Below are 12,693 nucleotides of genomic sequence, written 5' to 3'. Positions count from 1 at the left end.
TGGGATCAACCCGCATGGGAAGAGGAGGGGTCCCCTTGCCTAAGACCCCCCCAGGGGCTGGGGCTCCTCTGCCTCCATAGCGTCTGGTGCAGACATCGTATGCAGCCCCTTCCCCAGCACACACAGCCGAGCCCCGCAGTCCCTGGGTTGCCTCTGAGCCTTAGCACAGGCCTTTCCTGCCTGGCTCCCTCCCCAGACTCCTACTCCGGCAGCCTGCAGCCTCCGCTCCCCACCAAATCCCCTGCAGCAGCTGCTCACTCGCGCTTCCCCGTGGGTCCCTGGCTGGGGGCTGGCACTGTCCAGGATGAGTCCTAGATGAATCTCGGTCACTCAGTTAAACTCTGCAGGCAGGCGGGCGGGGGTGGGGGAGCGGGGGTAAGGCCCAGGGCCAGCTCTGCCCTCAGGAAGCCCAGCGGCAGTCCAGAAGGAGCCCCCAGAGACCCTCCCACCCCTGACTCCGACATACCAGCCTGGCCTCCTTGCTCAGGACGGGGGTAGAGTCCTGAGGATGGGGAGGAAGAAGCTGCTGGGAGGCCTGGCGAAAAGGGAAGGAGACATAGCTGGGCTGCAGGGGGTGGCGTCTGGTCACTGCGCGCCTCGAAGGGCCCGTCGGTGTCCTCTCTCGTCCCAGGTGCTACTCGGGGTTGCCTCCCCCACCTCCTGAGGGAGCCTCTGCTGGTGCCATCACCCCAGCAGCAGCCACAGGGAGACGGGACCCTGGAGAGCAGAGGGGCCCCCTCCAAGGTATCTAAGATGCCTCCTCCCCACCCCCACCCCCCAAGAATATCTGCAAGGCGCCTTCACTACCGGGCACAAAACGCTGCCTGCAAAGCCCGGCTCGGCCTCCCTAAGACCTGGGCCAGGGGTCTCTGTTGGTCCTGTTTGCTCATCTGTAGGGCAGGCCTCACCCCCGCCCCGCGGGGGCATGGTCCAGGGAAAGAGGGTTACTGTAGAGAAGCACGTGGGGAGTTCCCTGGTGGTCCAGCGGTTAGGACCCTGTGCTCTCACGGCTGGGGCCGGGTCCTGGCTGGGCACCTCGGATCTCACAAACCATGTCTTGGGCCCCGAAAGGGAAAAGCATGTCCAGCGAGCGTGGCTCCTAACGAGCCAGGAACTCTCGTGTCCTCACTTTATGTGAAGCATCTGGAGCGGCCGGTAAGTGGGTTGGTTGGAGCCTGTTGCCGAGTGCCAGGCACTGGGCTCGGCGGACTCCCGACGGCTGCGAGAGGCCGCCCCAGATGCCAGTCCACTCAGCAGTGAGGAAGCCAGGCTCAGAGAGGGGAAGTCACCTGGCCTGGGAGGAGCTGGCACCCGAAGTTGGGATCGCTCCTTCCCTGGGCCTGGACTCCCGGCTTCCTTCCTGCCCGCCCGCGGCCGAGGTGCCCAGACCTGCAGACCCTGTGGCGGGGCCCTCCCTGGGCGGCACCGAGGCCTGCCGTCTCCGTGCCTTACCTGGGGCACCCCCAGTCCTGGAAAGTGGAGCGCAGCAGACGGGGACTGGGAGGGCTTGCTGGGGACAGGGCGGGGACGGGGCGGGCAAACCGGTCAGGCGGCTGGGCTCCCGGGTCCCAGGCTCCGTAGTCGGGCCGCGCTGACGCTATCGGACGGAGGGGCTGGCGCAGAGCCGGGCGGGGAGCTGGCGCTGCAAGGCTGCCTTCAGGTACAGGAGACCCCAGGCCAGGGGCTGTGGGGTGGGGTGGGCGGGGACACGCGCCTGGTCCCCAACCCTCACCACCCCGTTTCCTCCGCGCCTTGGTGCCCCCCGCCCCCCGCCACCTCTGAACAGCATCCTTCCCGTCCTTAAAATGGGTGCCTCACATTTTAAACCCGGTGCCCCCCACCGCCCCGCATCATCCCTAGTTTGCTCTCTCAGCCTCTCCCAGACTGGACCACGCCGATTTCATTTTCTCCCCGAGAATGCCCCTCTCTCCAACCCCTCATTACGTCCCGAACGCCCCAGCCCTGAAACTCCAGTCGCTGGCTGGGTGGCTCACTGCTCCCACCTCTCATCACTGATTGCGCTGGTTTCAAAGGGCGCCAGCCCCCACATCCCACAGCACAAACCCCCAATACCTAGTTCCCCCTGGTTTTACTCAACCACACACCAGCTCCCAGCCCACCTCAGCTCAGCACCCGCATTGTCCCGGCCTCTTGGAAACCTCCCAAACACCCCAGATCACCCCCCTTAACACCGCCCAACCTGGGGCCTCACCGTCCGCTCCCCACCCCATCCAGACCTCCCAGTGTTCCTTGGAGGAGCACCTCCACCCCACCTGGGGACCCCAGCATCAGGAAGGGGGCTCATCCAGGGCAGGTCTCAGGGAGCCGCCCCGGGGGTAGGCTCTGCTGCTGGCACCCAAGGCTGCTGGGCACTGAGCCAGGCCCCTCCCGCCCCCTCCCTGAGCAGGCCCCCGGCCACCATGCACCAGCACGGCACCGTCCACTTTGCCAAGGGTGCCCTGCCCCCCCGGATCGCCACTGAGCGCTACTTCTTGGACCCGGAGTTGGGGCACCGAAAAGGTAGGCGTTCAGTTTTGGGGGGTCCTAGCAGCAAGGAGGGGTGGCTGAGGGGGATGGCCAAGCAGAAGAAGACCGTCAGGCCCCAAGAGAGAAAAACCACCAGCACTCACCATAGAGGCGTCTGCACAGGGTGCCATGGGGGGCCCTGGGAGGCCCACCTGACCTGCCTCTCCTCCCCCAGCATGGGAAGAATTTCCTCCCCAAGTCACCAGGCCTAGGGGGACTGCCCCCCACCTGGGGGGAGCCATGTGGTGGGAGGGAGGGGTCAGAGGGCAAGCCCCCTCCGACAATGAGTGTATGAAGGAAGTGGGGGTCCAGTCTCTCATGGTGACCACAGGTGCTCCTGCTTGGGGTGGGGAGGGGGTGGTTATCGCCCACCAGGTGATTCAGCCTCCTTGGGGCCTCGCAGGGCAGCCCCCTTCCCGAGGGCCTCATCTGAGCCAGGTGTGAGGCCCAGCCCCCCTTTCCTAGTCCCCACCCTGTCCCCTCTCCGCAGTCACCTCCCGTCACTCTGGCCTCTGGACCAACCGGGCCAGCTCCCAGTGGAGTATTCTCAGTGCCTGCACTGGGGGACACCCCGAGGACTGGGGAATTGAGGTAGCAGGAACTCCAGGACAGCATCCCCACTCTAGTCCCTGACCTGGCTGAAGCCCAGGCCTCTGCACCTCCTCCCCTCCTTCCCACCCCAGCCGCGGGAGAGTGCAGGGCAAGGCCGCCCCTCTGCCCTCTCACCCCCTGCTCATCTTTCCGATTTCTCCTGAGCCCCCCTCCACCTGAAGACCTGACCCGGTTCCTGCCAGTGCCCTCAGGGCTCGGGGACCCAGGCCCAGTCACCCCCACTTCCTTCCTTCCAGGACGCTGTCATCAGGGGTGCCACGACCCAGCAGCACCTGGCGCCCACAAGCCCTGTCGGCCAACCCCCAAGGCATGCCGGCAGCCGGCCTACCACGGCCACCAGGGGGGGCGCGGCGGCTGTCGCTGGGGCCCCCAGCCCCCCACACAGCAGCAGCAGCAGCAGCAGCAGAGGCGGCAGCCCCAGCCTCCGCCTCCCCAGCCCCCACAGCAGCGTCTCTGCTCTGTTCACGGGGCCCAGAAGCGGCCACCTGCAACCACCGCTGCCCCTGTGAAGCCGGCCAGTGCCCCCCAGCCGCCCCCCACCTCACTCACTGCGGCCAGCATTCCTGCCACCGGCGGCCCAGCCCTGCCTTCCGCAGCTGGCACCCTCCTGGAGCCCAGCAGGCCCACGGACGCCCGGCCCCTGCCCGCCCCCGCAGCCTGTGGCTGCTTCACCTCCTACAGCTTCGGTGCTCGCCCAGCCTCCCCCTCCAAGGCTGTCCCCGCCACCTTGCTTCCCGCCTGGGCCTGGGGCCTGCCCTCCTCACCCTCCGTCTGGGCTCTGTCTGGTGGGCGCTTGTCCCCGACCCTGGGCCTCGGGGCAGCCACCACTGCTTCACCTGTCAGGAGCCGAGGGTCCCGGGCCAGGCCAGGGCCCTGGCCCCAGCTCTCTCCCTCTGCTGACACCCTTGCTCTGCTTTGTCTCCACCAGCCCCCTGACCTGGGGCAGTGGGTGATGAGCACCAGCTTGCTGGCCAGCTCGGGGGTGGGGGAGACGGGTCAAGTGTGCGGCTACAGCCAAAGGTGTGGCGCGGCCTGGGAGATTCGGAGAGCAATGCAACCACGGGAGGGGGCTGGCCCTCTGTCAGGGTTGTGACTGACATTGACAAGTGACACCCAGCCACTCACTCACTCATTCATTCATTCTGTGACTAGGTATGGACACCTACAGGAGTGCCAGGCTCTGTTCTGGGAGTGCCCCGGGGAGCAGGGCGGACAGATCGCTGCCCTTATGGAGCTCACATTCTGTAGGCAGTTGGGGGAGGCGGGTTTAGAGGAAACAACAGGAAAGTTCAAAACAGCGTCACCAGGTGATAACCATGTTGGGGGAAGGATAAGGCAGGGAGGGGAGATGGGGTCTGCAAATTAAGCAGGGTCATCAGGCGAGACCCCATTAAGTCGACCTTTGAGCAACATGGGGCAGTTCTCTTGAGTCAATGGCAAAGGCACTGAGCCTGGGGTGGCCAGTTCAAGGGCCAACAAGGAGGTGCTTGTGGCTGGATCGGGGGAGGTGAGGAGGAAGGCCAGATAGGGCCGAGAGGGCCAAGGGCGGCCGGACTGTGCGGACCTCGTGGCCGCAGTGAGGGCTCGGCCTTCTCATGGAGAGGCAGGGGCCGTGAGGGCCCAGAGCTGACGCTGGGGCATGACATGAGAGCTGACTCCTGGAGCCCAGGCGAGAGGGGCTGGCGGCCTGACCAGGGAGGTGGCAGCAGACATGGGCAGTCACACTAGTTTCTAGGGCTGTTTTGAAAATAGAGCGCGGCTGAGCTCATCTCCAGGTCGGGCACAACCTCATCAACAGAGAAAAACTAGAGCCTCGTGGCCATGATGCCCATTTCACACACTGGCAAGTAGAGGCTCAGTGAGGTGAGGTCAGCCAGTGACCAGACAGGGCAGGCTCAGGTCCTCCCTGGCTGCCACCTTAGCTGACTCTGGCCCTAGTCTGCCCCCTGCCCTCCCAGCTGTGCCCCCAGGCCCAGCGCTGGCCCTGGGCGAGGGATGAATAATGCAGCCCAGAGCCCTCTATAAAAGCGGGCGTGTCATCCCCACTGAGCACCGCGAGATTGGCCAGTGCCCCCCCACTGCAACCCAGCTGTACCCTTCTGGCGCTCCAACTCTGGGTCCAAGAACTGGCGTTCAGTGGGGGCCCAAAGGGGGAGAGCAGGCCCACTCTGGAGAGTGGGCTGTAGCAACACTGAGCCCCTGTGCCGGGACTCAGACAGGACAGCTGCGCCCTGAAGGGCCACCCCAGGCCACGACATTGACAGAGGGCCTGGCCTCCACCAGACCCTTTGGTGCCCTCCGACCCAGACGGGCACATCTGGTCCCGGAGGAGGGGGCTGCCTGCGGCCACAGAAACCTCTGCTGGGGGCTTTGGCCTGAGTCACAGCTGCGAGATGGGGAGGGGTTGCCAGCGGTGCAGGGAGAGGGCAAGCACTGCGGAGGGCAGAGGGGAGGAGAGGGGTGTCTGGCCAGCCTCGCTGACTCAGGTTTCCCCTCCCCACCCCCGGCACCCCCAGACATCTTGACAGAGGATGACGTCTACTGCAGCTGCCTGGCCAAGACTCTCTGCCATGTGCCCGTCCCTGTGACCGTGGGTTTCTATGCCCCCTTTGGCTGCCGCCTGCACATGATGCTGGACAAGATCACAGGTGAGGACTTGCAGGTGTTCCGGGGAGAGGGATTAAGGGAAATGGAGCCTTGGGTCCCTGCCCCGCCCCAGGCTTCCCCAAGACCTGCTTGCCCCTGAGGTCAGTCGACCTCAGGCCAGAGGCCTGTAAGTCAGCATTAACCAGGTCCCTCCCCATGCCTTTGCCCCCCTCCCCCACCAAATCCACTGCAAGGAACCTTTCTAAAATACATATGGATGCGAGACATCCCTGGTGGTCCAGTGGTTAAGACTGCATGCTGCCACGACATGGGGTGCATGTTCGATCCCTGGTCAGGGAACTCTAAGACCTCACATGCCACGAGCAGCAGTCCAAAAGTTAAGCAAATAACAACAAAAAATAAAACACACATCTAGCCCTGTCCTTCCCCTGCTCAGAAGTCTCCCATGGCTTCCCAGCACCCTCGGGAGGAAGCCCAGGTTCCTCGCCAAGGCTGTAGGCTCTTGCCGAGTCCCTCCTGGGCTCTGTGCTCCTCAGGCCCATCTCTTCTCCCCAGCCCGGGCCCAGGGCCGGATACCCACAAGACCCCAGACAGAACTGTTAACTGAAAACACGAGCAGGTTCAAACCCTGCTGCAGCTCAGCCCCCAGCCCCAGTCACTGTCAGAGAAACCGGAGGTGACTCACCCCTGTGTGCCCAGCCCTGGGGAGCTAAACAAGCCCACATCTTATTGTCACAGAGCGAAAAACAGGGTCCTGGGAGGGGAAAAGATCTGGCCAAAAGGCAAAAGCAAACAAAGCTTCTGGTTCACTCACTCACCCTCCCAGCAGGAAGGTCCTGCCCCCAACCTCTCACGATCCAGTCCTCTAGACATTCTCCCAGCACCCAAGGGACGCGGGGTGGCCAAAACAACCGGGGCCCTGCCCTTCCTGGGCTCACAGACCAGCGCAAGAGACAGACCTGTCCCCAGACAGGGAGGACCCAGTATGGGCAGGGCTGCAGTAGAGGAGCTCAGGGTCACCTGACCCAGCTTGGGTCTCAGGGAAAGCTTCCTGGAAGAGGTGACAGCTGAGCTGAGAGCTGGAGGATGGGCAGTAAGCCAGGAAAATGGGAGCCAGGGGGTATCCTTGCGGCCCTGCATTTCCCTTCCTCAGCACCTGGCTGCCCCAACCCATCCTCTCTCCTCCGGGGGCTCTATTTCTGACCCCCCCATCCCACCTCCCCACCTCGGACCCTCCCCTGTTCAAGCCTGGCTCCAGGCCTCTCCTTCCACCCTTGTGCACCTGCCCAGTGCTTGGGGATGGCCCCGGGCTCCCTAACATCCAGGCCCCCGTGCTGGTCTGAGCCGGTTCACATCGCCCCCCCTCCCCGCCCCGGCGCCCTCGGTCCCCGCAGCGCTGATGCAGCAAGAGGCAGCCCAACGCGAGACCGAGGAGCTGGAGCGCGTGCAGTGGCGGCCGCGGCCCGTGCGGGGCTGGGCCTTCCCGAAGCTGCTGTGGTACCTGGTGTTCCTGCAGCCCATCATCACCGAGGTGCACCTGCGGCGCAAGAACGTCAAGTTCCTCTTCATCCGCTTCAGCGCCTGGCAGTACGCGGGCACCGACAAGCTATGGGCCGGCCTGGTGACCACGCTGTGCGAGGGCATCCGCCACCAATACGGCGCTCTGCCCTTTAGCGTGTACTCGGTGCTGGGCACGAAGGCGGCCACGACGCCGGGCTTCCACCAGCGCGAGTGGCAGTGCCGGCACCGCGTGTGCCTGGCGCTGCTGGCGCTGCTGGCTGTGCTCAGCCTGGGCGTGGGGCTGCTCTACCTGTCGGTGGGTGCCCGCTCGCTGAGCCACCGCGCCAGCAACAGCAGCCTGCTCCGGGTGTTTGGCGGCGCGGCCACCACGCTGTCGGGCTCCGGGCTGCTCATGGCCGTGTACTCGGTGGGCAAGCACCTGTTTGTGAGCCAGCGCAAGAAGATCGAGCGGCTGGTGTCGCGCGAGAAGTTCGGCAGCCAGCTGGGCTTCATGTGCGAAGTGAAGAAGGAGGTGGAGCTGCTCACCGACTTCCTGTGCTTCCTGGAGATCTACCAGCGGCGCCGGCTGCGCGTCGTGCTCGAGGTCACCGGGCTGGACACGTGCTACCCCGAGCGCGTGGTGGGCGTGCTCAACGCCATCAACACGCTGCTGTCTGACAGCCATGCGCCCTTCATCTTCATCCTGGTGGTGGACCCCAGCATCCTGGCCGCGTGCCTCGAGAGCGCCGGCTCCATGAAGGGCACGGCCGACAACGGCTACCTCTTCCTCAACCGCACCGTCACGCTGCCCTTCTCGGTGCCCATCATGGGCCGCCGCACCAAGCTGCAGTTCCTCCAGGACGCTGTGCAGAGCCGTGACGACCTGCTCTATCGCGAGATAACGCGCAAGCTGCGGCCGCCGGGCGGGGTCGGGGCCAGGGGCAGCGAGGGCGCGCAGCTCCTGGAGGTGCAGACGCAGGGGTGGGGCGAGCGTGAGCAGAGCCGCATCGACGCCGAGGCGGCGCGTCGCATCCGCGAAGCGCTCTTCTGCCTGCACGACGAGCGCGACTGCCTCTACGAGTACGTGCCCGACAACGTGGTGTCCATGCGGCGCATCGTCAACACCGTGCCCATCACCGTGCGCCTGCTGCAGCAGCAACAGGGGGACTTCGGGGGCCCCTCGCCGCGCCAGGCTGTGGCTTGGGTCGTGCTCGCCAACCAGTGGCCGTGCCGCCTCAGCTGGGCCCTGCAGTGCCTGGAGGACCGGCAGCAGGCCGGGGGCGCGCCCGAGGCCCGCGCGCGCCTCTGGGACGTGTTCAGCGACCACAGCCGTGAGCTGCACACCATGACCAAGCCGCTGCAGAACGTGCTGGACCTGGACGGCGACCCCGAGCTTTTCGAGCGCTTCCTGGGCGCCGACTTCCCTTTCACCGTGGCCGAGGCTCAGAGCCTCCTGCGCTGCACCGTCAACCTGGACCACTCCATCCGACGCCGCATGGGCCTCATCCGGGCTGTCAGCGCGCTCAAGCCGCCCAGCCCGCCCAAGTCCCCTGCCCGCGACACCCCCCACGCCGTCAACGGAGCCAACCACGCCCCTAGGGCGGCCCAAGCAGGCCACCCTGCAGGGCACGCCCCTGTGCATGCCAGCGAAGCCCACCAACCCCGGGACTGGGCTCAGGGGGGCAAGCCCAGACTCATGGCTTGAGCGCCTTTGACTCAGGGGCAATCCAGCCCAGGTGGGCCTTGAATGTAAGACTTCTGGGCACAACACTTGCATCTGCCCAGATGAGAGTGTAGGGGGCCTGGCAGGGCTCAAGACCCGGGGGCCGGTGTCCAGAGTGGGGCCTGTGGTGCCCATATTTCCCAGATGAATCTGTGAGCCAGGGAGAGCCCTAAGCCATGGCCACCAGGAATGGGACAGCGTGTGTGTCTGAGAGCTGGGCAGAAGGACCCATGAGGAAATCAGGGTTCAAGTGCAATAAATGAAAATGTGAAAGCCCCCGAATGGTCTTCCTTGATGAGAGCAGGGAAGCTGAGAAGCAGAGATGGCCCTGGCTTCCCTAGCTCACTGAGGACTGGGCACCAGGCCTGCCTTGTTCTGCCAGGTCTACTGCTTTCCCAGGGAGTCGGGCAGGCTCAGCTGACATCCCGGAGGCGGGAGGGGCTGCGGGGGCGACAGGCACGGCTGCGGAGGCAGGGGCGATGAGGGCCAGACGGATGTGCTTCTTGACTCAGTGGAGCGCACCCAGGCCTCAGGGGATCCAGGTCCCTGTCCCCACACCTGAGCTTGCCCCTCCGTGGGCAGGGCAGGAGCTGGCACTTCCGAGGGTGGTGTCCCCAGTGAGCTCAGCAGGCTGCTCCACTAGGGGTGGCTCCTCCCCTGGCATAATGGGTTAATTAGGCTTTGCTGGCACTGCAGTCTGGAGGAGCTGGTGGCACTGCCTCTCCCGGATAACTAACTGTCCGGGGGGGCGGGGGTGCCTGCCTTACGGGTCACTCCAGGCCCACTGGATGAGCCTCTTGAGGAGGACGGGGAAGTTGAGGCACAGAGATGGGGCACGTGGAGCTAAAGTGGGGCCCTCCTAGGGCCAGCCCCTGCATCATGGCTCACCAGCTTCCTTTCCATCTTAGGGACAGAGACCCAGGCTAGGGGCACCACTCCTCTGGGCAGCTTCCCAGTTCTCACTGGTCAAAGAGCCACAAGCTGAGGCTATGGTGTGCCTGGCCCAGTTCAATGGCTGGGGGGGTGGGGGGTGGCGGGCAGGGCCCTAAGAGCCAAGAGGGCAGTCCCAGAGGAAGCCAGGAGCTCTGTGAAGACACCCACCTCCAGACCAGGCAGCCTAGTGCGGGTACTGCCCTCATGCCATAGCTCCAAGGTTGGGTGCAGCACCCCAACATCCCTGGCCAATAACTGCTTCAGAGTGGACATGGGGCAGAGAGAATCAGCCTGTGACTTAAAAGGAGCTGCCAGGACTGCAGCACTGGCAGTCCTGGCAAGGCTGAACTGGTAGCATAAACCCCAGGTGTGCTGAGCTGTTTTCCAACAGCAGGGGGGAGAGCCTGCTCAAGAGGAGCTGCCGAGGAGAGAGACAGGGTCCTCCTGACGCTTTAGACAGGTGTTTCCGTAGATGTGCCGCTGCAGGCAGCATGCTTCCCTTCCCTTCTGCTTCCTCAGCCCACTTGGCTTGGGCAGAGTCTAGGCTGTGAACAAACTGGCCCCAGGAGCGGGATGCTGGGGAGGCAGAACCAACCTGTAGACAGAAGTCAGGGGTAGGACTAAGGACCGCCCCCCGCCCTCCCACCAGAGGAAGCTGTTCCCTGTAACAGGGTATGCAGCAGTGGTCAAACCGTTGCCCAGTTTTATCTTAGATTCTGGCCATGTGCCTGGCAAAACTAGAGTTTTCAGAGACTAAAAAAAACATTAAAAGAAAACCAAAAGAGGATATCAGAGGGGCTGGGTGTGGCCAAGATGGCTCCCTGTCCCCCGGCATTCACAGATCTTCTTTAGTGTGGGGCTTTTGCTGGGAACTGGTGCCTACAAGGGAGTGGATGGAAGTGTGCGTTTTTTCCCATCATGGCAACGACTTAAGAGGCAGGCTTGCCTTTTCTCCGCTCTCCTCCTCGGCCAGCCTGCTGCACGCAGGGTCTCCTGAGGACCCAGGGATGGCAGAGCCACCAGAGGGCAGGGTCCTGGCTTCTGAGAGTCACTTCATGGAGAATAGCTGTCTGCCACCCGGAATGCCCACGTGCATGAAAATAAATATCTCCCACTTTAGGGCATTGAGGTCTTTTAAGATTTGGTACAATGTCAAGCTGTTGTGAAGGATTCGTGTGTTCACAACAAGCTTGGGTGATGCTTGGATGGCTGAAGGCAAAGGAAAGAAATACTTGGTCAGGGACTTCCCCGGTGGTCCAGTGGTTAGGGCTCTGAGGCTCACTGCTGAGGGCCAAGGTTTGATCTTTGATCAAGGAACTAAGACCCCTTAGCCTTTAAAAAAAAAAAAAAAACAACCTTGGCCAAAGGGATCTACCTTCAAGATCCAAGACTCCTAAAAGTCAGAAAATCAGGAGCAGTGCAGAACTGGTCTACTAGTCTCCTGGGGCTGCTATAACTAAATACTCCCATGAACAGTATGAAAAGGCAAAATGATAGGATACCAAAAGAGGAACTCTCCAAGTCATTAGGTGCCCAATATGCTACTGGAGATCAGTGGAGAGATAACTCCAGAAAGAATGAAGGGATGGAGCCAAAGCAAAAACAACACCCAGTTGTGGATGTGACTGGTGATAGAAGCAAGATCCGATGCTGTAAAGAGCAATATTGCATAGGAACCTGGAATGTCAGGTCCATGAATCAAGGCAAATTGGAAGTGGTCAGACAAGAGATGGCAAGGGTGAACGTCGACATTCTAGGAATCAGCGAACTAAAATGGACTGGAATAGGTGAATTTAACTCAGATGACCATTATATCTACTACTGTGGGCAGGAATCCCTCAGAAGAAATGGAGTAGCCATCATGGTCAACAAAAGAGTCTGAAATGCAGTACTTGGATGCAATCTCAAAAACGACAGAATGATCTCTGTTCGTCTCCAAGGCAAACCATTCAATATCACAGTTATCCAAGTCTATGCCCCAACCAGTAACGCTGAAGAAGCTGAAGTTGAACGGTTTTATGAAGACCTACAAGACCTTTTAGAACTAACACCCAAAAAAGATGTCCTTTTCATTATATGGGACTGGAATGCAAAAGTAGGAAGTCAAGAAACACCTGGAGTAACAGGCAAATTTGGCCTTGGAATGTGGAATGAAGCAGGGCAAAGACTAATAGAGTTTTGCCAAGAAAATCCACTGGTCATAGCAAACACCCTCTTCCAACAACACAAGAGAAGACTCTACACATGGACATCACCAGATGGTCAACACCAAAATCAGATTGATTATATTCTTTGCAGCCAAAGATGGAGAAGCTCTATACAGTCAACAAAAACAAGACCAGGAGCTGACTGTGGCTCAGATCATGAACTCTTTATTACCAAATTCAGACTCAAATTGAAGAAAGTAGGGGAAACCGCTAGACCATTCAGGTATGACCTAAATCATATCCCTTATGATTATACAGTGGAAGTGAGAAATAGATTTAAGGGACTAGATCTGATAGAGAGTGCTTGATGAACTATGGAATGAGATTCGTGACATTGTACAGGAGACAGGGATCAAGACCATCCCCATGGAAAAGAAATGCAAAAAAGCAAAATGGCTGTGTGGGGAGGCCTTACAAATAGCTGTGAAAAGAAGAGAGGTGAAAAACAAAGGAGAAAAGGAAAGATATAAGCATTTGAATGCAGAGTTCCAAAGAATAGCAAGAAGAGATAAAAAAGCCTTCTTCAGCCATCAATGCAAAGAAATAGAGGACAACAACAGAATGGGAAAGACTAGAGATCTCTTC

The 12,693-nt window shown here is 61.4% G+C and overlaps 1 protein-coding gene across 1 annotated transcript; it reads left to right on the top strand.

The window, feature by feature from the left end:
- Nucleotides 1-2,420: 2,420 nt before the first annotated feature.
- NKPD1 (NTPase KAP family P-loop domain containing 1) lies at nt 2,421-8,950 on the top strand. The gene is made up of 4 exons (XM_052656972.1): nt 2,421-2,520; nt 3,375-3,824; nt 5,655-5,786; nt 7,140-8,950. Exons 1-4 carry the CDS (start codon nt 2,421-2,423, stop codon nt 8,948-8,950), a joined length of 2,493 nt encoding a protein of 830 aa, XP_052512932.1.
- Nucleotides 8,951-12,693: the final 3,743 nt, after the last annotated feature.

The sequence above is a fragment of the Budorcas taxicolor genome, chromosome 18 (genome assembly GCF_023091745.1).
Source record: "Budorcas taxicolor isolate Tak-1 chromosome 18, Takin1.1, whole genome shotgun sequence".
NCBI lineage: Eukaryota > Metazoa > Chordata > Mammalia > Artiodactyla > Bovidae > Budorcas > Budorcas taxicolor.
Note: the sequence above shows the minus strand (reverse complement) of the source record. Positions and strands in the feature narration are given on the sequence as shown.